We start from the raw sequence: 25,082 nt of genomic DNA on the forward strand, positions 1-25,082 counted from the left end.
GCTTTCCATTGGTCTGAAGCTTTCCATTTCCCACAAGAATGAAAACAAACAAAAAAACCCATTCGCTCCTGTTACCACAGCTGGTAAACTATCCCAAATCAGCTGCAGATCAGCCAACTGTTTACTGTTCTGGCATTCAGTTACCCCTCATTGTTAGTCCCTAGGAAATTGTCTCACTACTTTTTGAGCTCAGTTATGCATTAAGAGTGTATCTATTTTATTAAGCACATCTAGATATATTTTAGTAGTATATTTTCTGGCTACTGAGTCTGCCTACATAGTTTCATTAATAGCATTTTAGTAGTATCTTCATATGGATACATAATAATTTTGGGTATTTAGTCCATCTTCTGTAGAAAATAAAATATTACTTTTACATAATTATAAAATACTTTTCTATAAATTCACTTTGGAATCACTTTCCTGACCATCTGCTCTATGCTTTTCTAGAAGTCATTTATTCTTATTAATATTGAAGAGAGATTAGGTGATATAACTAAAACAGCACAGATAATAGATTAAGATTAGGATTGAAGGCTAGTTCTGCTACTTATTATTAGCTGGATAAACTCAGAAAATTTACTTAAATATTTTGAACAATCCCCGATAGTGTAAAATAAGACATTAAGTTTACTTTGAAACACACGAAATTACAATTTTTCTAAATCACAATGGTAGAATACCAGCAATTTCTTATGCTTCAAAGTAACATCACTTCCATGAGAATGTGGCCTCCAAGGCTGCTTGTCACATAGTGGGTGGTCAAATGATGGCGCCACTTCTCTCATGGAATGATTTCTAATTAGTAGGAATTCCAGGTGACACTAACTGACACATATGCAAAGCCTTACATAATGCTGGTTATTTGGAAAGAATCCAACTTCATTCTACAGTGTAGCCCATTTGGGGCTAACGGTGGTTTGTAGAACATAATCTTTACACAAATATTGTTATTGTGACAAATTCATTATGCAATCCATATTTGGGATTCACCATTTCCATTTTTCCATTAAGTTACATCAAGGATCAAGACATACCACATTTTATCTATGGTAAACCCTACAAAAATACATTTTTCTATAGGTTCTATACAGAGTTCCGACAGTGTTACCATCACTACTCCCTAACAGTCTGTGTTAACTGGCTGAGAACCAGTACCTTAAACTCTATCCATCTCAGTCTGCATGAAGAAAACCAGCTTCTAAAGGGTGAGGAAGGAAGGTGGTTACTCACTGTTAGGGCTAGCAGTTTCCCATAGGTAAGATGAGCAGGAATGTGGTCAGTCTTGGATCTCAGTGATTCCATATACCAATGCTCTGCTTCAGGGAGTTTGCTTAATCGCATGTATGCTTCACCTGGAAAGAAATACATGACGATCAACCTAAGGCCACAGCTTTCCAACAGCTACAATGGCGTCACATCATCGTGTTTACATCCCTTGAAATTTCAGATGCTGTGGCAAGGACTGACACCCATTATCTCATCTGATTCCCAAAAAGTCATCATAATTTCCATTTTACAAATAGGAAAACTTGTGTTTGGAGAAATTAAGTGAAATGGCTAAATTAAAAAATTTAGTAGCTAATAAAGCTTTGATTTTTAATCTAGTAACAGGAGACCCACAAGCATAGGCCCTTTGTCTTTTCTTTTTCCTACAGACAGGTTTGGGGGTGCTTGGGTGGATCAGTTTGTTGAGCGTCCAACTTTTGATTTCGGCTCGGGTCATGATCTCAGGGTGGTAGGGGGAGATAAAGCCCCGCACTGGGCTCTGTGCTCAACTTGGGGGGCAGTCTGCTTGAGATGCTCTTCCTCTCTCTTTGCCTTGCCCTCTGCTTGTTCCCTCGCTCTCTCAAATAAATAAATCTTTAAAAAAAAAAAAGATAAGCTTGTTCTTTCTTATGTACAGTCAGTTGTTCTTTTTTATTCACATTCATTTATTCCTTCAGAAATTCAAGTATTTATAGAATACACACTAAGTAAGAGAGAATTATGAAGACCTAGACAAAGAAGATTAAGGTCCTGCCAAGATTTACAACATTGTTGAGAAAACATTAGTTGAAGGAGTTAGAAATATTTTGGATTAAGCACTGGTGTTGGATTTCTTTCAGAAATTATTTGCATTTTATATTTTAATAGATAAAATTTATGAGTATCATTTGGAAAATCCAGTGAATATATGACAATTACTTAGCATGCCCAGGATCATGTACAAAGCTAGTTTGAAGACTTTCAGCCATCAGTTATTATTTGTAAGTTATGCAAATTTTACCTGTCAAAGAGTATTTCACTAACAGCCAAGCAAGAGAAAAACAAAAAATAAAAAACTGGAAATAAAGCCAAAAGTCTATCAGCTCTCTACTTATTATCATCTCCCTTCCCTTATTTGCTTATAGTATGGAAGAATATTTACCTGATGAGAATATTATATTTTAAGGTGATTTGTATATTTAAAAGTTAAGCATTATAGTTTTAATAAGCACTGCAAATATAGAAAGTACTCAATTTCTAAGAACAGGTAATAGACTGGTAACCTGAATTATTTGTCAAGTAGACCTTTATAGCTTAAATAATCACAATTATGATAGCTTTTTCCATTTAGAGGCATAATCAGAGGCTTTTTCCTACATATATTACCCATATTGGCTATACCTCTTTGCTTCAAAGGAAGAATTAGTTTCCTTTTATTTTAATCATATTCTCTTTGTATTAGCACAGTGCTGTCAATACAAATATGTTTGATGAATTGAATTGAGTTGAGTCTCCTGACCTTTTGAGTGCCCTTTGCTCGGCTTGTTAGTAAAAAATACTGGTGACAAATCTATAATATGCACAAAAATATACATACCACTCACACACATCAATGTGTTTCTAGTTCTCAGAACAGTTCTTAATCTATACTGTCATAAGAATGATAGCTGGAAATTTTTTCTTTTAATCTAAAACTTAAAATGTGTTTGCATTTAAGAAGAATTTGGTTACATTAAATAGAACGCTTGGGTGCACTGAAAGAAATACTGAAGCAAAGACCAAAGACTGGAATGGAATACACAAAATGCTCACAGTTGTTGGTGGTAGGATTAGGCATGAAATTTTTTTTTAATTTTCCTACTTCTATAATCTTGTATCATTATTATAATATCTCTATAAAAATGAAAACATTGTCAGACACAAATTTTTTTCTTTTTTGCCATGTTGAGCTAACAAATGTTTCCCAAAAAAAGCAAACAGTAAATTTTTTTTTTTTTTTTAGGGAAAGCAAACCACTTCTTCATACTACAACAATACTAGATATGATTTATGTAACAGAAAGAATGCAACAATCCCTAAAGTATTGATAAATTTAAAGCAATTAATGACAAATTCTACCCAAATATTGATCTCTACAGTGGATTCTAAAGCCAGTAGAAAACACAGATTAACATCACAGTTAGAGTTAAAAGATGGGAGGGATTAGAGATTCTGTCTGGAATCAGCCTGAAATTCCTCTTTGGGTCTTCCAGTGCTCATAGGTCAGCTTCTAGAAGCTGTACCATCATTACCTTTAACATAACTTCTACTTGTCATTTATAAAATATTCAACTAATTTGTAGACTAGTAAACAGGTTTTCTGCACAAAAAAAAGAATGTGAGAGAACCCTAATTTCACAGTGTTTTTGAGATTGAAATCTGTATATTTAAGTTGTTGTCTGAAATCATTTCAGAAAGTGTTCTATTTTTTCCAAGTCAAAAATCTGTTATTAAAAGCTATTTTGAGATAAAATATTAACTTGCTAAATAATTAGTGTCTAGCCCATTTTCTTCAGTAATAATTCACAAGTAACTTATTAATTTGAAAAACTCGTGAGATGGGGAAATATGAAAGGGCTATAAGAAATATAATGTAATTAATGCATCGTGGCAAGTGTATGAAAAATGTAAATGACCATTACCACTCAGGAAAACTTCAGGTAACCATTCATTGTATCTCAGTAATAACAATGACAATTATTCACTGAATATTTATTATGAATTAGGGTAGCAAGCCATAGAGGGCACATTCCCAACTTATAAGCACCTACCCCTCTCATTCTCTATCTTTGGGCATGTAGAATGTTCTCTCACTCAGCCCCACGAGGAGCCTTCACACATTACTCTCATTCAACCACTACCAATTACCTGTTCAGATTTGGTTTGCAAGATGAAATAATTTTCAATCTCTATATTAGTTGCTTTATACGTGAATCTCATTTTTTATTAAGGAATGTCTTTCCCTGGATTTTATAGATGAGAACATTGAGAAGCAGGGTGGCCGAATAAAACACACAGAGTCATAAAGGTGGAAAGTGTTAAAGCTGGAATTCAAACCCAGGACAACCCTGACCTCAAAGCACAAAGCTTTAACCTGCTAGTAGGGAACGATCACAAAGTTTTCAACTCTCCAGCTCAGGGGAAAAGCATACTCTTTCTCACTCCTGGAAAATTGTTTTCTAGCTTGTGATACACTGGCCATCGAGAACATTTCACTTTGCTTGGGCTTATCTACGGAATTAAAGGAATAAGGAAGAACAATAATAATCTATAGTTGACCTTTAAAAATGCTTCTGCTGCATATGTTACTCAACTCTTAAGAGGAGAATATGTATCCTAGGAGATGCACCAGAGTGCTATGGTTAATCTTAACACAGAAACAGCCTATAAAAGTAGTAATAAAATCAAGATGCAAATCCTAAAATGCAAGAAAAAGATAATGGATGAATTTAAATGTTTTAAAAGTGACTCAGTAAAGATGTGGGGAACAAACAATATACGGGCAAGAACTGGATACACCCCTGCCACTGACATGGTAGAAGCTTCATACTTCTCACTTCTAATTTGTACTAGGGATTAAAGGACCCATTTTATGGATCCGAGGAAGGCTCGGGAATGATAAGTGACTTGCACAAGGACAGTTAATTATCCTATTCTAAAAGTTTTGAATGGCTCTAAAGCCCACACTTTTCTCCATGGCATCAAGCTGCCTACCATACAAAGCTTATTATTTATTGAATACCTACTAATGTCTTAAACATATTTATACTTTCATATTATCCCTACACTGTAATTGACATCAGTCTCATTTCACAGATGAAGAGACTGTGGCTCACTGAGATGAGGCAACTTATTCAAGGTTCAACGCTAAGCAAATGCCATATTCAGGATTCAGATCAGAGCTCTCTCTCCGGCTCCTTCTACCATACCATTCTGTCCAAATACTATAAAAAAATAATTAGGAGACAAAATAACTGCAAAAAGTGCCATCAGTGGATTCGGTTTTAGGAGAGAAGGATATATATGTAATCCTGCAAGCTTGATTAAAATATTAAAAATCAGAAAAAGTCCATGAAGGAAATGGCCCCAGGAAAAGAAAATGTTACATTCAATAAGGAAGGAAATGAAAATACTTGATCAGGAAGAGAGTGGAGGGAGGAGCGTTATGTCATCTTCTCTGGTACTGTAATTCTTAACTTACAATAAAAAAAAAAAATGTTTATAGCACCCAGGAGGAAAGAGGCAATGATGACTATTTTTCCTTCTCATCCTGAAAAAAAAAAAAATGACATAATAGAGGCACTTTCATAAGAATGAGAAGATTTGCTGTGATGATGTAGTGATCAGGTTCATCGCCCAGATTTATTTCCGATTCACTCACAGACAAAAGGGATTTGGATGTCTCCAGGCTGGCTTCAAGCAGATATAAACCAGTTTCAGATGTAGAACAAATAATGTCACTCTTCCTCCCTAAAAAGCCCTGGGTCTAAATAACGCAGGCAAAGGCTAATTCCTTAAAGGAAAGAATGCTGGATTATTGATGATGTAATAGTCCAGATCTCACTGATTCTCACGTTTCAGCTCTGGCTTGCAGATAACGAATAGAGTACGTAATGGGACATACTACCCATCCTTCCTAGAGTTATCTTTTGTTTCTCCTGTCCCTGCTCGATAGTATATTTCTGTGTTAAGATTCAGTTTAGATTCCTTTTTTTTTTTCTGGCCATTTTATTGAGATATAATTAACATACAACCCTGTGTAAGTTTAAGGTGTAGAGCACAATGGCTTGGTTACATATGCCGTGAAATGATTACTACAATGAGTTCAGTTAACATTCATCATCTGACGTATTTTTTTAAAAAAGAAAAACATTTTCTTTTCCTGTGATAAGAACTTTTAGGACATGCTTGCTTAGCAACTTTCAAATGTGCCATACGGCTGCATTAATGGTAGTCATCAGGTCATACATCACGTCCCTGTACTTATGTATCTTTTACTAGAAGTCTGTACCTTTCAACTACCTATATCCAATCTCACATCTCCCAATTCCCTATTTAAAAAAACTAAAACAAACGAACAAAAACCCCCAACTTTTGTGACCACCTTTACCAAAAGCGATCACCCCTTACTCAACATTCATAATAATTGAGTAATTGTTAAATGTCTCTCTTTTTTATAGTCTTCAATGCTCTCTTTCATACCAATTTAGGGTAACCAACATGGATAATGCATATGATGGTAAGCATAAAGATTAACGAGATATTATTCATTTCTACCCTCATGGTACTTATAGTCAAGTGACAATGAAACATTTATTTATTAGGTTTCCAAAGTTTGATGTTTCGGTGCACATCAAACAACACAAAAACTTTCTAGTACTTATACTTCATTTAATCTGTGTTTAAAAAGGTAATTTCTTGGGGCGCCTGGGAGGCTCAGTTCATTAAGCAACTGCCTTCCACTCGGGTCATGATCCCGGAATCCTGGGATTGAGTCCCACATCTGGCTCCCGGCTCAGCAGGGAGCCTGCTTCTCCCTCTGACCCCCTCCCCTCTCATGGTGTTTCTCTCTCTCTGTCTAATAAATAAATAAAGTCTTAAAAAAAAATAAAAAGGTAATTTCAGGGGCGCCTGGGTGGCTCTGTCAGTTAAGCATCCGCCTTTAGCTCAGGTCATGATCCAGGAGTCCTGGGGTGGACCCCCATGTGGGACTCCCTGCTCAGCCGACCAAAATACTGTACCAATTTCACTTCCACAAGTATTATATAAGGAGAACAAATTTTCTAAGTGCACAGCAAAATGACACTGTAATATTCTTAAATGTCCATTTGAAAAAGAAAAAAAACACCATCATTTCAATTTTCCTACTTTAATTCTTAATGAAAATTCATATATTTTTACAAATTTTTTCACAAATTCTTAGCCATGAATTTTTTATTTGCAGGTCATTGTTTGATGGGTTTTTTTTTACAGTTTTAAGCCATTTTTCAACTAAGATATATACCGTTCCTTTTTGATGTGCAAAAGATGGTTTAAATGGTTTTTCATGTCAGACTACTTTAACTTTTATTTATGCAAATTAACTTGACTTTTCCTTTGTAGTTTTGTCACTGCCATTTATGCATAAAAAATTCTTTATCATAGGGACATATATTCTAATTACATAGTTTTATTATTAAAGTTAGCTACTTATTCCATATGAAATACATTTGCCATATAATGTGAGACACGGGTCTAAATTTTATTTTTTCCAAACATCATTTAATCAATTGTCCCCGATCAACTTTTATAAGAACTCCTTTTCCTCACCAATATTCAATTTCACATTTATTACCTACAAAAAAATTGTAAACTCTGATCTGTGTGCAGTGTATACAACATTGCTCTAAGTACTGTAGGTTTTTCTAATATTTTAATACTGAGTAGAGCATGTCTCTCCCATTGTTTTTCAATAACCCTTCTTGGCTCTATTTTCCTGTTAAGTCTACCAAATAAACTCTAGAATCATTTTGTCAAATTTTTAATAAAATTCTTTCTGAAATGTTTATTGCTATTGAATTATAATTTATGAATCAATTTATTTTTTTTTAAGATTTTATTTATTTATTTGACAGAGAGAGACACAGCAAGAGCAGGAGCACAAGCAGGGGGAGTGGGAGAGGGAGAAGCAAGCTTCCCGCCGAGCAGGGAGCCCGATGGGGGACTCGATCCCAGGACCCCGGGATCATGACCTGAGCCGAAGGCAGACGCTTAACCAACTGAGCCACCCACCAGGCATCCCTATGAATCAATTTAAAAGGGAAATTTTTTTAGAAAATTGAGTGTCCCTATCCCAGATTAGTACTCAGTTCTTCATGTATTCAAGCCCACTTCCCTTTTTTTATATACCCATCTTACCAATTATAATATTCCTGACCTCAAACTAGACTGGGAGCTGTGTAGAGCCAGACACAAAACCCTTTATCTCTTTATCTGTCCTCCAACCTAAGTTCAGAAGCCTCTAGCTCTAAAGAGTCTTGATAAATATCTGATAAATAATTGATCATATTATGCACCAACTTAAGATTTAGATGTATTTTTACCAAGTATGTCATCAAAGAGAAATTTCCAAGTAATTCCTTTTTCTAGAATCTGTGGTCTGACAGAACCATATAACATCAGGAGCCTATTACATCAAGAGTTTAACTTGCTGTGATTTTAATTCTCACTTCTTACTTCACTGTGTTGGCATTAACATAGAAACCTTAGGGAGTCTGGCCTTTTTCTATTTATATATGTTATAAACTTGCTATAACTACAGGCTGTCAAATTTTGTGAATCTCTTATATTTCCATCCTAATCTTTTTCTCCACCTGATCTTATCTTTGTAAAATAACACAGTCCAGTTGCCTTAGATACATTAGTTCTGATGGGAAATGCTCAGTAGCTACTGTACAGAGCAGGAAAAGATAAAGAAAGAAATTAAAGTGGTTACAGAAATTAGAGGCTGTTTTGTATCTGACATCAGATTTCAACAATTATCACTTCTTCCACTGGGCTGGAAGGATTAGAAGTAAAATGAAATATGAGTCTTAAATTAAGGAGGGTTATGAAAAGGTCCAACATGTTAACGCTTCACCAAGTCCTACTGCATCAAACTTAAGAAACCTGGAAGCCAGAAAGGGTAGTTATAAGCAAAAAGAAGAAATGGAAGGGAAAAAACTGAATACGCATCTCATTAAGTAAAAAAACTAATCATCAAGAAAGAGTTTAAACTTCCGTGAAAGTTAAAAAGGTTCCTAATTTCTAGCGTAAGTTTATACACAGGAAACATCTGGTATGCCACCAAAATTTAACTTGCAAAACAGCCAGAAGCCTCTGTCAATATTTCTCTACATACAACTGGGGATCCTGGAGTTGTTCAGGCTAATCAATTCCCTTTATGTTTTCAAGGAAATAAATCACTAAAAATAATTAATCAACAAATATTGGAGCCAATCCTTTTAAATGCTCAGAATTTTCCAAAATGCAGAAAATGAGACTGTGTGTGTTTTCATGTGCTGGTTGGTGGAGGTGATGATCCTCTCCTCAAAAATACAACACTGTCCTCAAGAGAACTACAATGGAGTAAGTAAAATGGCTTAATACAACTGAAACAATTAGGGATCACTAGAAATATAGGAAGTGCAAAACTGGGTTTAAAAACCAAAGTTTACATTGGAAAAAAGAAAAAAAGAATGAATAAATATACTAGCCTGTAAAGAATTAATGAAAATAATGGTATTCAAAGAAATAAGACTTGAATATTTGCAGGAAGATGTCAGAAGAGTATAATAAAAGCATTTTCAGTTTTATATATATCTTCCTGGGAATATATTTCAAATGTATTTCTGGATCAAGCAATATGTCTCTATAATACATAATGAATAATTTAATCTATACTATCCTTTTTATATGAATATTACTTGCTAAGATATATCAGGTATTTAAAAATTCACCCTATTTGTAATGATTACTTGAAAGTAACAGTTCAAAAAATCCATACCCATAAGTCACATGTTGGTAAAAAAGACTTGTATTCTGGAAGAAAACTTTGCATGCTCTTTTTTAATTCTTTATTCAATCTGAGTATAACAATAGCTTCTACCAGTGTAGATAAAATTAAAACTAAATAACAGCTCATGTGGGAAGTTAAGTGATTGATTTTTATGTAGAAAAGTCTTTCCTTACCTATTAGGAACAACAGATACAAATACATACACAGCAAAGTACATACAATTAGTAATGTACTTAATTTTATTTATTTTTTAAGTGTATTTATTTTCAAATTTTAATCTGTACACCCAACGTGGGGCTCAAACTCACGACCCTGAGACTAATAGTCATATGCTCTTCCGACTAAGGTAGCCAGGCACCCCAAGTAATAGGTTTAATTTTAAACTTTATTTGTATTACTTGATTATTCTAAATACATGCAACTTATAGTTTCCTTGACATCGATTTTCCAAACTGTGTCCTTTATAACAAGATTTTCTTCTTACTCAGGATTATATCCATTTCAACTAAATGTTATCAAAATTGGCATCTTTTAAGAATGCCAGATTTTGAAATCTAGTTAATTTCCCAGGTACAATATAACATCACCTCAATTTTTTTTTAAGATTTTATTTATTTATTTGACAAGAGACAGAGAGAGAGAGCAAAGATAGGCAGAGCGGCAGGCGGAAGGAGAGGGAGAAGCAGGCCCCCCTCTGAGCAAGGAGCCTGATGCAGGGCTCCATCCCAGGATCCTGGGATAATGGCCTGAGCCGAAGGCAGCCGCTTAAATGACTGACCCACCCAGGTGCCCCAACATCACCTCGATTTTTTAAGGAATAATCCAATCCATATTTACTGCTGAGTAGAAGATTCACTTCATGGACACTGCCCAATAAAAGAGTAAAATATATACTTTTTTTCTTATCTCTACTGAGCATCAGAAAACATTTTTTTTTCAAGCAGAAATAGTGAAACTCTGGAAATCAGAGAATAAGGACATAATTAGGTATTAATTTGAGTGTATTCATTTCCTTATAACTCAATTTAAAAATAAAGTTTTGAAACTTCAATCTTTTCCTTTACCACTAAACTGGCAAAAGTATGAATTAATGTAACAGGTGGGCTCATGTGGTTTTAATAGCAATGAAATATAATCAACTGTCTCATATCATATTTCCAGGAAAGCAAGTGACATCTAGACCAAGCATGATTCTTAGCAACCCTACTATTGGCATGAAAGTGTTCAAACTCCCCATAGGGACCATATATCTTCTGGTCCTGCATTTAATTGAAACTTTAAACAAAATATATTACCTATTTAATGCAGCTGAACTAGATGCTGGCCTCTGTAGTATAGACTAATGCCTTGCAAATTAATGTCTGTAACCATAGCACATAATGTAGAATCTGAACCAAGAGTGAATGGTAAAAAGAAGAAAATTAAACCACTGCAGTTTTATAATGTAAAACGAACTCTGAGGAGAAAATTTTATAGATTTTGAACATAAATTTTATATATTTATTCTTTTTGATACACAGCCAAAAAGTTCATGATTTCCTTATCTTGTTGGCTCTACATCTTACAAAGTGAACTTCTAAAATCTCTCAAATTTACATTTCACTTTCTTGGACTGGTGGACTACACACCTAACACTGATCTCCTGGTCTTGTCCTTTCTGACAATTAAAAAAATCAAAGTGCAATAAATAGATTTATCTTAAAAACTAGAAGTCTGTAACCTTTTTGGAGGTATATAGATCAATGGCTAATCCAATTATACGGTCATACTCATATTTGTAGGGCCGATTCACTAATTTTCAAGAGTGCCAATGGAAGCAATCATAGGAAAATCACCAGAACTCAAAAGAGGGGAAGCAGATGGTATAAAAAGCTTAACACTACCAGAGTGTTAATGCTTCCACACTTGAAGGATGTGAAGTTCAAATCTGACACAGCTGAAAACCATCTCCTTCATAGTCAGCATGCTAAATGCCTTGAGCAATCCACTAAAGAATAGCCAGTCACAGAAGAAAACATTAAGGATATGAACCATCACGTCAAAAATTAATTCTGAATTATCTTGATTCTAAATGAATTCTAAAACAAGGTGAAGTACACACGTGCGCGCACACACACACACACGCGCGCGTCTTAGATAATCCAGCAAAAATAAATGATTCATTAAAAAAAAACAAACCTAGCCATACAGAAGGCTGAGAGAAAAACAGAATCATTTACAGCCATTCTACCAACTGAATTCAGCATATATTGTATATTATTTCAAGCAGAGTTAGGGTAAGTTTTCAAGAAAGAATTTTTGCATTTTGTTTTCAGGAGGTATATCTGACATTTTGTGTGTTAGTTCTTACCTAAGAGTAAGGAATCTAAAGATCACCAGTAGCCAATTATGACACTTGACTCTTTTATTCCACAAGTCTCTTTCTTAAAAATACAATTCTAAAATTTGGACCAGCTTTTTAATCCAAAAATTGCTCTAACAAATTCATTGTGTTTCCATTCACTGTCTTTTTTCCCCATTCTCTCTGACTGGCTCAATAAATTTAAGGAAATCTCTCATAATTAAAGAGCTGGGGTTTTTAAAACAAAACTGAAAATTAAATAAAAAATTCCTCCCTTATTAGAGAATATGAGGAGAAAACATCTTTTCAATTTCAAACCTATACAAGTAAAAGATTTGTTAGTTGCAGGCTGAGGGAGAAAAATATATTTTTTATCACTGGGCAGGGGTTTTTTAAGTATAGGGATGTGTATTTAAAAAAACTAGAAGTTTTCAGGATGCCTGGGTGGCTCAGTCAGTTGGGCGTCTGCCTTCAGCTCAAGTCATGATCCCAGGGTCCTGGGATCGAGTCCGTCATCGGGCTCTTTGCTCAGCGGGGAGCTTGCTTCTCCCTCTGCCTGCCACTCCCACTGCTTGTGCTCTCTCTCTCTCTGACAAATAAGTAAATAAAATCTTTAAAAAAAAAAAAAAACTAGAAGTTTTCAGGAATAACAGAATGAAAATGGTAAGATCAACATAAAGGCAAGTAAGGCCAAAAACAGCAATGGATCATTATCATGCCATTCCCCTGGAAGAAAAATACAATCTCTCTCTAACATAAAAAGCATGTTACCCACTGTAAACATGTTTTTTTAAAGAACGGGAAATTATAAAATATGTATGCAAATTGTGAAAACTAGTGTCACATTAGAAATAAAAAAGAGGTTTTTCCTATTTGGTTGGTTTGGTCCAGACAAGATAGGACAGCCTACAGTTATAGACAAAATATTCTCGAGGTTAGAGTGATATAATTTTCCATCTTATTTATAGGCATTTAACTATTAAGGAAAGGTACTGAAGAGCTCCAGACCAACTATGAAATCACCTAGAAAGTTCCATGAGAACAGGAACCATATGGGCTATTTCCATTTCATACCACGACCACCTCTGTAACCTCCACCTAGCACTTGTGACTTAAAACACATTTTTTTTTTTTTGTACACAGAGGTTATTCTAAACATAGTGATTACACAGTGCAATGACAAGGCAGTAACTCTAGATTCTCTCTTACTCCAGGCAACACATTATGCCCTTTTGTTCTCAAGATATATCACCAAGATGAAATGGCTTAAATTGCTTATATAATTACCTCAACAATTACTTTGCACTGAGAAAGCCAAGTAATTTTATTTTAAATAGTAAATAGGCTTAAAATGACCTTTGGGATTGGAAGGGCTCAAACTGAGAAAACTAACTGAAAGTTACAGCCTAATTTAGTTTTCCATAATCTCAGGAATATTCAAAGGCAATGTTTCGTATATATAATAAAGGAAATAAACAATTATAGAGAAATAAAAGGGAAAATTGAAGGTGGTTAAAAATTATCCTACATTAAAAAAATTTTAATATCCTGCCTATTTCATTTTTGTAGGAGTTTTTCTGATTTTTAGTAAAAATGAAGGTTTTTTAATATATGTTTGGACAAGCAATGACATGTACATCTATATCTACATCTACAGATATTTTGCTGATTTTTAAATAGATAAAAGCTATATTGACATAGTAAAAAACATACCAACTTCAGTAACACACAAGGGCTAAATAAAAAAAGCATTTGAATCTAAATCAGGAAACTACCCTTTTAGGGTGCTGGGCTGGCTCAGTCGGTAAAGCAGGCAACTCTTGATCTCGGGGTTGTGAGTGTGAGCTCCATGGAGGATATAGAGATCACTTAAAAATTTTAAAAAAATCTTAGCAGCGCCTGGGTGGTGCAGTTGGTTAAGTGTCTGCCTTTGGCTCAGGTCAGGAACCCAGGGTCCTGAGTTCGAGCCCCACGTCAGGCTCCCTGCTCAGCGGGGAGCCTGCTTCTCCCTCTCCTCCCCACTCGTGCTCTCTCTTGCTATCTCTGTCTCTCTCCCTCTCAAATAAATAAATAAAATCTTTAAAAAGAAAAAAATTTTAAATCTTAAAAAAAAAGAAACTACTCTTTGGGTTTCAACACAAACTCTAATCCTAAAAAGATCGGCTCAACTCTTTAATTACTACTTTAATTTCTACTTTGTAAAGTAAAAGAGATTATATTAGGAAGAATGTTTAAGATAAGAATCTTCCATCTCTAACATTCTACGATCCTAAAATACAACTATAATTTGAGAAGAGGACTAACCGATCCTAAAATACAACTATAATTTGAGAAGAGGACTAACCGAGATTCAATCAAGGCCTACAATAGATGTCAGAATAAAGAAAAATTTTGACTAAGTCTAGAGGAAAAAATATGTCTTGACAGGAAAAGGAGAAGAAACTCTAACCTAAATATGACAATTTTAATTTAGAGGGTGTACTCTATTACTGGAATTAAGTTAATTGGGCATTAACTGAGTATGCTGTTTCACTTTTCGTTAGCATAGTTAACGTTAAAAGAGGGCTTTTGATTGTGGTTGCTGAGAGATAAAGGAAAATGGACTTCAAGAGAAAAGACAGAAATTGTAGACAGGACAGAACTAAATACAATCCCTGTTGAATGTCCGTGACCGCAAGGCCATCATAATGACAAAATCCTTTCTATAAAGAAATCATACTTACTTTGGTAAATACAGAAAGAACTGACAGAATACAACCAAAGATACAAAAATCCAAACCCCCAACAAACTTTTGGGGTTTACAGGCCTCAGAAAGGACAGTGACTACAATGGAAAGTAATATTATGAAACACCCACCAGGTTGGGCATTTGGTCCAATATGCTGTACTTTCACTATCTAAATCAATCCTTAAACTGAAGCTACTATTATGGCCATCTTATAGATGGGGAAACTGAGGCTTCAGTTAAGTATTGTGCTCAAGTCACTTAGTTTAAGGGTCAAAGCCATAGTGTGAACCTCTCTGACTTCACACTATAGTGAATCCCCATTTAACCCAAGCTATTGTCTCAAGAAGAAACTGAGACCCTCAGAAATAAAGTCTTAACTGGCTAGGAGCAATTTTAACCATTATTTGTGATGTTGTCTCTTAATATTTCATGTATTCAAATACTTCACTAATTACAAAAGCCACTTGGTGAAAGTTTATTTATTTATAAAATAATACTTAGTATCTGCTTTATGGTACTATGAAATCAAAAAGAATAATGAAAATATATTTTAGTTTTTGTTTTTTAAGTTTACTTAGGAATTGGAACAAAAAAATAAGTCTTAGGATAAAATATAGAAAAAATTGAGTTGGGAAGCAAATTAATCAAACTTGCTATTTTCTGTTAACACAGAAATGGGAAAATATGCTCATTTGGTGCTCAGGATAAGTCGACCACTGGCATGTAGCATACAGAACAGAAGTTTCTCGTAAAATGTTCAAAGGACAGGAAAATGCAAAGGACCAGAGAGTTTCATTTTGTTTTTTTAAAAAAGCAACTGCAATGAACTGAGTTATTACACGAAAAAGAACATTCAAATATAGTTGTATTTTTTCACACATACTCCTTTATTTCTCCTAACCTCCAAATACACTAGAAAATAGGATTCAGGGGCGCCTGGGTGGCTCAGTCGTTAAGCGTCTGCCTTTGGCTCAGGTCATGATCTCAGGGTCCTGGGATCAATCCCCGCATAGGGCTCCTCTCCCACTCCCCCTGCTTGTGTTCCCTCTCTCGCTGTGTGTCTCTCTGTCAAATAAATAAATAAAATCTTTGAAAAAAAAAAAAAGGAAAGAAAAGAAAACAGGATGGAAAAAGGATAATGTTTTTATGTATAAACACAAGTGCTGGGGGGGCAGGTCTTGAATGTGTCACTGAATGAGCCCTGAGAAAAATGAATACTTACAGGCTGAATCTAGCCAGACATTATAATCCATCACGGATCCCTAAAGGGCACTAATAATATGTAAATGTGTGAATTAGAAGACATATTCAAGGCTGCTGATAAACTTGATAGGATAATCAGCACACGCTGACAGACTAATGAAACTGATGAACTGATAGGACAGCTTATCTCCTGGGCCATTTTTCCTCTTGTCAAATGGAGGCTAATCAAAATGTATTAGGAGTTAAAGCAAATACTCGGAGGATTTCACCCATTTGATTAAGAGGTGAACTCACTCTGAGAAAATTATAGTTTCGTGAACAACTGAAACTACGAAATCTGCTCAGCTGATAGACCCTCACCTAAAATTAAACAGAAGGCAACTACCATAATTATGGAAAAAATCTGGAATTTTAAATTATATGGGGATTCTCCCCTCACAAATTGTTAGAGTGCTTTTCAGAGTCTGGGCAAAATGAACTCTTTCGATAACGAAAAATAGGACAAAGGACTAAGCAATAACCCCAGGGACACACTTGTCTTTTGCTGCTGGTGTGCGCTCAGCATCTGTGTAACCATATGAGAGACAGATCCCAAGGTACCGGTTGAATTTTCAATCAAATTTATTTGCATAAAATAATTGAATGAATTTTCTGAAATCACTAACTATAGTGAGTACAACACTTCCTATTAACAATAGGAACTGCCATATGCAGTCTGTTGCCAAGGAGCTGAGTCCTCTCCTCATTTAAAGGACATCTTATTTGATAATTCAGGAAAATTGAGAAGGCCTTCCCATGCATTAGCCTTAAAAATAAAATCATAAATGAAAACCATTGTGCCTTAGAGAAAGCTGGAGAAAACAATCCTTCTAATATTCATTTTGACATGAAAAACTATACTGCATTAATACAGAAAAGTTAATTCAACTGACAAATCTAGGTGCTAGACACAAAGCTCTATGGACACGTATATGGGTGGATAGATTGATGGTAAAATGCTGGAGAGTGAAAGCTACCGCTTTAATTCTTAAGAGCGTGATGGCAAAAAGTACACTTAATGAAACTAGATTTTTACCTTTTAGTAATTATACCAAAGAGAAAAGAAACCATGACTAAAAATACCCTAGGGGCCCTCTTTTACATGAGTATTAAATCACTCCACTGCTGCATAGGCTAACCCGGGGTGGGATTCCCTGACACATGAAATGAAAATACTGACCTCTGCCAAATTATGTTTTGGTTTTTTTTTTTTTCTATTTACTGACCTGTGCCTCATTCTATCTCTAAACTATTTCTAATTTTTTTTTTTCTCATTTAGGAAAAAGAGGAAGTGAGTGTGTTTGCTAGCCATATATTTTCTAGTGTGGGAAGGTTTGGGATTTTTTTGTGTGTGCTCAAGCCAAACAGCTACTATCAAATTTCTCAAATCGTAGCATATAGAAGCATCAAATAATCCTAAAGATTATATACTCTCATTTATTTCATATGCAGAAAAATAGTAGTAAACAACTTAACCAACTTTCACGAGAAAGGAAAATCTGAATTTGCGATTTGTGCTTTGGAGAACAATATTTGATTTGAAGACAAAGGCAACTTTTTTCCCCTCTCCTTTATCTGGCAATAGCAAAGCTAGTCAATCAGCAGGACATCTTAAACTGTAGGGATTCTTTTCCAAGAGTCATATCATATACTAAATAGGTACTGAATAGGGAGTTTTTAGTGGTGTCTACTATCAAATAGATATGGTAACAATTTTACTATAAGGCAGTCACAGATCAATCACAGACAATAGGTAGGTTATTCTATTAGAAATTCTAGTTCCTGACCTCTTGCACCTAGAACAATCCATGTCCTAACTTACATACTCTCTAACAAGACAACTGAACTAATTATTCAATGTAGAAAAGGAATGATGGTAGTAGCACATTTACATTCTTCACAGTACTGTTCTTACTCTAAACTAATACTCAGAAAAACCTACTGTGATCCAAAACCTTATCAATGAAAACCACACAAGTTGGTTCAGTGATTCTCATCTTTTTTTTTGAAATTTTTTTATTATATTATGTTAATCACCATACATTACATCATTAGTTTATGATGTAGTGTTCCATGATTCATTGTTTGCGTGTAACACCCAGTGCTCCATGCAGTACGTGCCCTCTTTAATACCCATCACCAGGCTAACCCATCCCCTGACCCCCTCCCCTCTAGAACCCTCAGTTTGTTTCTCAGAGTCCATAGTCTCTCATGGTTCGTCTCCCCCTCTAATCCCCCCCCTTCATTTTTCCCTTCCTATCTTCTTCTTCTTCTTTTTTTTTTTTTTAACATATAATGTATTATTTGTTTCAGTGCTACAGGTCTGTGATTCAACAGTCTTACAATTATAAGCACAAAAATCATGACTCTATATCATGCCATGTATATTTGGGGGAATCTTCTGATTAAGAAAATAGCATGATCAAATATTATCATGAATTTGATAAACCATTAAGCTACAAATCTTTATTCACTATTTTTAATCTCTAGAGTCTAGCTAATATTCAAAACCCAAATGGGTTTAAGAGTAGCTTGCAAAAACTCTGGGATCTGGCCAATTTGTTTAAAATTTATTTTATGTTGATGCATTTATTTGCTCTTGTTAGAATAAGTGTGCTTTGTCTGGGTGTCTGGGTGGCTCAGTCAGTAGAACATGCTACTCTTGATCTCTGGGTCATGAGTTTGAGCCCCACACTGGGGGTAGAGTTTACTTAAAAAAAAAAATGTGTTTTGTGAAAATTTGAATGTATATCACCCAACTGTGAATAAGTTGTGTGTGTGTGTGTGTGTGTGTGTGTATGAGGATTAATGATATGATTTATTAGAATTCTATTTAACAGAAGCACAAATTTTAATTTCTTTTAATTTCTGAAATATGAGTTAAAATATTACATTTTACTTACCCATCATGTTGTACAAGCTCTGTGGAGCAAACTGCCTTGGCATTTTCTGAATTGCTTCCTTGTATACACTAAGTGCATCCTATTTCAGGAAACAAAAAAGAGACAAAGTACAGGGATATTCACTACAAATAAAATAGTAACATCCTTCCAAATTCAAAACCTTCCCTTGCTATTTCTAAATGGTTCATTAGAGAAAAATAAATGAGCTGGCTTTTGATATCATTCTACCTCAATTTCATATATGAAAATATTCAACCCAGTAAGTGAAGAAGGCCATATAAAAATTTAGTTCAACAAGCAGTCAAATGTTACCAAAGCTCATTTATTTTTAAGATCAATTTTCCAGTTCACATAGATGATTCAGTTAAAAAAAAAAAAAAACTAGTAAAATTCACACATGGAAGTTACCCATAATATCTAAAATCTATAGTTACTTCAAGCCAGGCAACCAAGTAGGATCTAAACAAAATAGCAGCTAACAAATCTTCTGGCTACTGAGATCCACTGAGATTATGAAATGCAATTTATTTAAAAAAATTATATCTTTATCTTTATATTGCAGTCTTAATACATGGTGTAAGAGCATGCGTTTGAGAGACAGGGAGAGGGAAGGAGGAGCAATATTAAACGTGAGAGAAAAAACCCACGCAGGCATGCCTCTTGCGAGAGAAAGGGTACACACCCCTCCCAGCTTCCTGTACAAGATCCCATCTCCTTTACTCTTCCTCTCGCCCCAATTAAAAAAATAAATTTTCATTTTATTACTATTGTAAAAAGAATTAAAATAAATGGGTAAGATTAGCACCAAATCACTCCCTTAATACCCAGAATATAAACAATGTATTTTTTAAACATCAAACGCTGGATATAAGATAACAATAATAATCTGTCTTGGATCATAAAATCAAAGAGACTAATAAGCAAATAAGCTTGAGACACAATGCATGTTATTTCCCTTTTTAGAAGAGCTACAAGTGCTCTGAGAAATTCACAGCAAAGAAATCTTAAGTTTTGTTTAGCAGAGGTTCTTTTCCAAATGAATTTCACCATAAAACTCTCTGACTAAAAACTCATATTAATTTCTGAAGTGATCATAGTGTCCCTGCAATGAGATCTCAGGGTGGAAAACATGGAGATTCGGATCAAGAACACGAGGGAAGGAAAAAGGCCGGGGTCTGGGCCTGACCTCATAGTGTCCCTGTTCATGATAGAGTTTGCCCAGGTTGTAGAGACAGCTGGTAACTGAGCTCTTATGTGCATGAGGGTCCTTTAGGTTTTCATCAGGGATCTCAGAACACTTGAGGAACGTGCGTCGGGCTTCTTCTGTCTTCCCTTGGTTCATGAGAATAATACCGGTGTTTAAATACGCAGCTGAGGGGGAAAAAATGGGAAATATAAATGTGAGAAGATGATATACACTGTGACAACAATAACGTTACCTTTACTCCAATTTAGTTTCTATGGATTAGTTCTGATTTTATAAGAAAACCAAGAAATAAATACTTAGGGAACAAATATATATGGGAACAACAATGCAGTAAGGAGTTCAGGTGTCAATAAAAAATACATGGATAGTCTTTGCCCTCGAAGAGCTCAAAATATTTTGAGCTTAAACTCTGGATGCATAAAAGCTGCATTTACCTTAATATGTTAAAAAATGATAAATGGTTATCGAAACATGATTAAATAGAGAGAGATGTAATTGTTAGAGGCTCATAATCTGATTGGTAAATCTTCAGAAATAGGAATAGCATGTTTTTTTCTCTCTGAGGCTGTAAGTCACCAAGATAATTTTCGAGGATAAAGAAGGAAAAAAAAGGGGTGTTTTCAAAGAACTTGAATATTACTTACAAGCCAGGGTAGGCCTGCTTCCGATCGCCAGTTTGTAATAATGTAATGCTTCTGCGAACCTGCTGTTCTCCTGTAGAAGTAACCCTCTGCATGAGGAAAATGGAAATTTGAAGAAGGACTGTATTACTATCCATAAAACCACAAATTTGTATTTTATATTTCAAAAATAAAAATGGTTAAAGGGGCTCTAAAAATGCTGACCTGGTACTATAAAAATAAATTCTTAATAGAAGGAAATGATTCCTCAGGACAGAAAATACTGGAGAGGTATCAGCTACATTTACATTGCATTAGAAAGTATTAAGAAGTATTTTCAAAGAGCCCTTTACCCCCAGTGAACTTTTTCCTTTCCAGCAGTTTTTCTCTCCCACTGAAACGACAAACCACCCGGATTTCATCTTAGAGCATGCAGTTTTTCATCAGTTCAGAAAGGAAACTTGTCTAAGGCAGTGATTACACACACACACACACACACACACACACACACATTTAAACATGAGAACAAGAGGTGCCTCTCTCACTAACTATATTACTGGGGAAATATTTGTCCGTGACTGCCTGAAAGGCAAGAGGTAACCTGGGTGAACAAGATAAAGAGCCAGAATTTAATCAGATGGCATAAAGGAACAGAGACAAAGACTGAAGGTTATCCACATTGTTATTTCCTTATTTTCTGGATTTGGTCAAATAAGTCTGAATTGCAGGACACTGAGCAAATCTCACGTCACTGTTGTGAGACATGTTTTTGACTACTGACCCTCAGGCCCCACGGGCCTCCTGAGGAAGCCACTGGCCACGTGGATTACCCATCATTCCAGACCCCACCCTCATGACCTCAATCAGAATCAATTATAGTCATATCTGTGAAAATACAGTGTCAGAGGGCTGGACTAAGTTCAAAAAGCTCTCTCAGATGCTTTTTGGCCTATTCCTAGTCTCTTGTAATCAGCGAGTATCTTACAGACATTTGGCACCTCTATCAGGCCTGAGTACTGCTCTTATCAACCTCAAACTGCAGAGTCTACTTGCCAGCCGCTGAAGCCTTTGCAAAATGAGCAGGTTACCGATAAAAACGTATCTTTTTGTAGAATATTTTTAAAAACATTCAGCTTACTATTTAATGGGCAGCACTGAAAACATCTGAAGAAAATCATTTCAAAATTAAAGTTTGCTCACTCGTATCATTAGCAACGATTAACCTCACTTTTCTTTTTTTTTTTTTTTTTCTTTCTCTTTTGGGGGGTGGAGGTGGTGGGCAGAGAGACTCTTGAGCAGGCCCCATGCCCAGCTTGTGAGCCTGATACGGGGCTCCATCCCACAACCCTGAGATCGTGACCTGAGCCAAAATCCAGAGGCGGACACTTAACTGACTGAGCCACCCAGGCACCCTAACCTCACTAATTCTAGTATTTGTTTAAAGGTCATCTGAATAGATCAAACCATTCCAAAACACATTAACATCACTTATGTAGATACCTAAAATGTACATTTCTATAGAAAGTTTTGAGCAACAATTTGATCATGAAATTGATACACTTTGCTGTTGAGTATACTTTTTAGCTGCTAGAGACAAAGTCTCCTACAGTACTCGAGTATGTGAATATGTTCAGTTGCCTTTAAAAGCAGGTATGGTTTCACTTATTTGTGGAGCCTAAGGAATAGCACGGAGGACATTAGGAGAAGGAAGGGAAACATGAAGGGGAGGGGAATCAGAGGGGGAGATGAACCATGAGAGACTGTGGACTCTGAGAAACAAACTGAGGGTTCTAGAGGTGAGGGGGGTGGGGGGATGGGTTAGCCTGGTGATGGGTATTAAGGAGGGCACGTTCTGCATGGAGCACTGGGTGTTATACGCAAACAATGAATCATGGAACACTACATCAAAAACTAATGATGTACTGTATGGTGATTAACATAACATAATAAAAAAAATAATAAAGTAGAAGGAACAATGTTCAAAAAAAAAAAAAGGCATGTATATACCTGAAACTAATATAACACTTTATGTCAACTACACTTCAATAATAATAAAAAAAAATTTAATGTAACAAAGGGATGCTATATTCTTTGTAAAGACCTGAGTCTCTTCTTAAAAAAATAAAGGTGAAAACTGTTGGGGCGCCCTGGGTGGCTCAGTCGTTAAGCGCCTGCCTTCGGCTCAGGTCATGATCTCAGGGTCCCGGGATTGAGCCCCGCATCGGGCTCCCTGCGCGGCGGGAAGCCTGCTTCTCCCTTTCCCACTCCCCCTGCTTGTGTTCCCTCTCTCGCTGTGTCTCTCTCTGTCAGATAAATAAATAAAATCTTTAAAACAAACAAACAAAAAAGGTGAAACTGTTAAAGAGAAAGAACACTCACGTGTTTCCAAAAAAGGAGTAGTATTTTTCTTTACGATAATAATTTTATTGACAAAACACTGGATTTCCAGTTAACAAAGCTCATATGCATTATCTCATTTCAGAAACTTATCTACTACCCTAGTACTGTAACACCCAAGCTTCTGTGACGGCTCTTTACCACGTTTACAGAACCCATTCTTTATTTACTGAAGAGAGGACAGAGGAATAGAACCCCTTCACATTGAAATAGTTATGGTAACAATAACAAAGTTAAACTTATTTCACACTTAAAATGTGTCAAGCACATCACAGAAAATTCACTTGTTTATTACTCGACAGTCACCTTATGAGGCAGGCTATTATTATTAGCCCCATTTTACAGAAGATGAGCTTCAGACAAGGAAAGTTCAACAACACACCAAAGGTCACACAACTGGTGAGAAGTGTGCTATAGGTGAAGCCCAGCTATCCGATTATAAAAGAGGCTACACTGTAACAAATCATTCATACCAAAGGCTTTTCCAGAACTGTTTAAAACTGAGGACAGTGTTCGTTTACATGCTGATCATGTCAATAAAATCTTCTGGATTCTATGTATATTAAAAATAAAAACACATTTTAATATACCATCAAGCCAGAATCTAATGAGAAAACATTTTATTCATATTACATGAAGTTGCTTTATAATTAAGGAAACTGGCTCATGCTATACATGAATGTGAAGTTGAAATGACTTCTGAGAAAGAAATGGAAATAACAAGTTATTGATCTCTGAATACTAAGTGGTGGGGTCACTTTTACATACCTGTGTTTGGGGGTGGATATATTATATAGTATTTTCTAATAGAAGAAAATATTTCACTTCTCATCTTTATCCCCCAATGATTTATCTTTGAGAAACAATGAAATTAAGCACCCAGTGAAGAAGAACACAAATTGGGGAAACATAATAAATATTATTTTAGTCAAAGGAAGAAAACACATCTGGATCTATAAAGTACTATTCATTCAAACAGTTAAATTTTAGAACACTGTATTTCAAAAAAACAAAACAAAAACACCACACACATACACACATACATAAAACAACAAAATACCCTCCCTTAAATCCTTTTGACTATTTTCAATCTGATTTTGATCACATATTCTAGGAATTACCATTGAGTATGTAGAATTTCTTTTTCCCTGTGAAAGTTCTGCCCATCTTTATGCCAGTCTCCCCTAACAACGCTGTCTTTGTCCAAAATGCCATTTTTAAAGAATCACAATAATCGAGACACTTGATAAATGAAAACCAGTCAAACCCATGATAACAGTGGATTGGACAGAGTTAAATGCAAACATTAAATGTAAATAGGCATACAAACCCCTAGCTGACAGAGACAGATGGAGAACATTTATTTAGCACCGTGTTTCTCATTCAGGGATGACTTCTGTCCTCCCCACCCGGTCCCCCAGAGAACATTCGACAATGTCTGGAGACATTTATGTTGTCATATCGGGGTGGATTCTACTGGCATCTAGTGGGTAGAGGCCAGGGATGCCGCTAAATATGTAAACATGTTAGAAGACATAAGATAGCCCCCAAAATAAAGAATTTTCTGGCCCCAAATACCAATAGTGTTGAAGTTAATAATGATACCACATTTTGCATCTCGTATGTACTAACTGCAACACATTTCTTCAGACCTTATCTCTATGTCCCTGACAATCACATACATGAACTATGCGAAGAATAGAGAAAATAAGAAATCAAGCTAAATTATTTTAGGGATTATTTTTCAATAAAAATCTAATTTATCATCATTTCTACTTTTTTCATTAAAAAAAGGCAAAAGGGAAATGGAATTTTCTTAAA

At 35.3% G+C, this 25,082-nt stretch overlaps 1 protein-coding gene across 3 annotated transcripts in view; it reads right to left on the reverse strand.

Moving 5' to 3' along the window:
• The window catches only part of TMTC2 (transmembrane O-mannosyltransferase targeting cadherins 2), a 393,066-nt gene that overhangs the window by 123,055 nt on the left and 244,929 nt on the right, over positions 1–25,082 (reverse strand). For all 3 annotated transcript variants that reach the window (XM_035721804.1, XM_035721806.1, XM_035721805.1), the window contains 4 exons: positions 20,889–20,974; positions 20,224–20,408; positions 19,038–19,116; positions 1,234–1,355 (listed from right to left, as the gene is read on the reverse strand). In XM_035721804.1, the coding sequence (XP_035577697.1) occupies positions 1,234–1,355; positions 19,038–19,116; positions 20,224–20,408; positions 20,889–20,974 (472 nt within the window). The remainder of the gene's footprint in view (positions 1–1,233; positions 1,356–19,037; positions 19,117–20,223; positions 20,409–20,888; positions 20,975–25,082) is intronic.

The sequence above is a fragment of the Zalophus californianus genome, chromosome 9, assembly GCF_009762305.2.
Source record: "Zalophus californianus isolate mZalCal1 chromosome 9, mZalCal1.pri.v2, whole genome shotgun sequence".
NCBI classification, from domain to species: Eukaryota; Metazoa; Chordata; class Mammalia; order Carnivora; family Otariidae; genus Zalophus; species Zalophus californianus.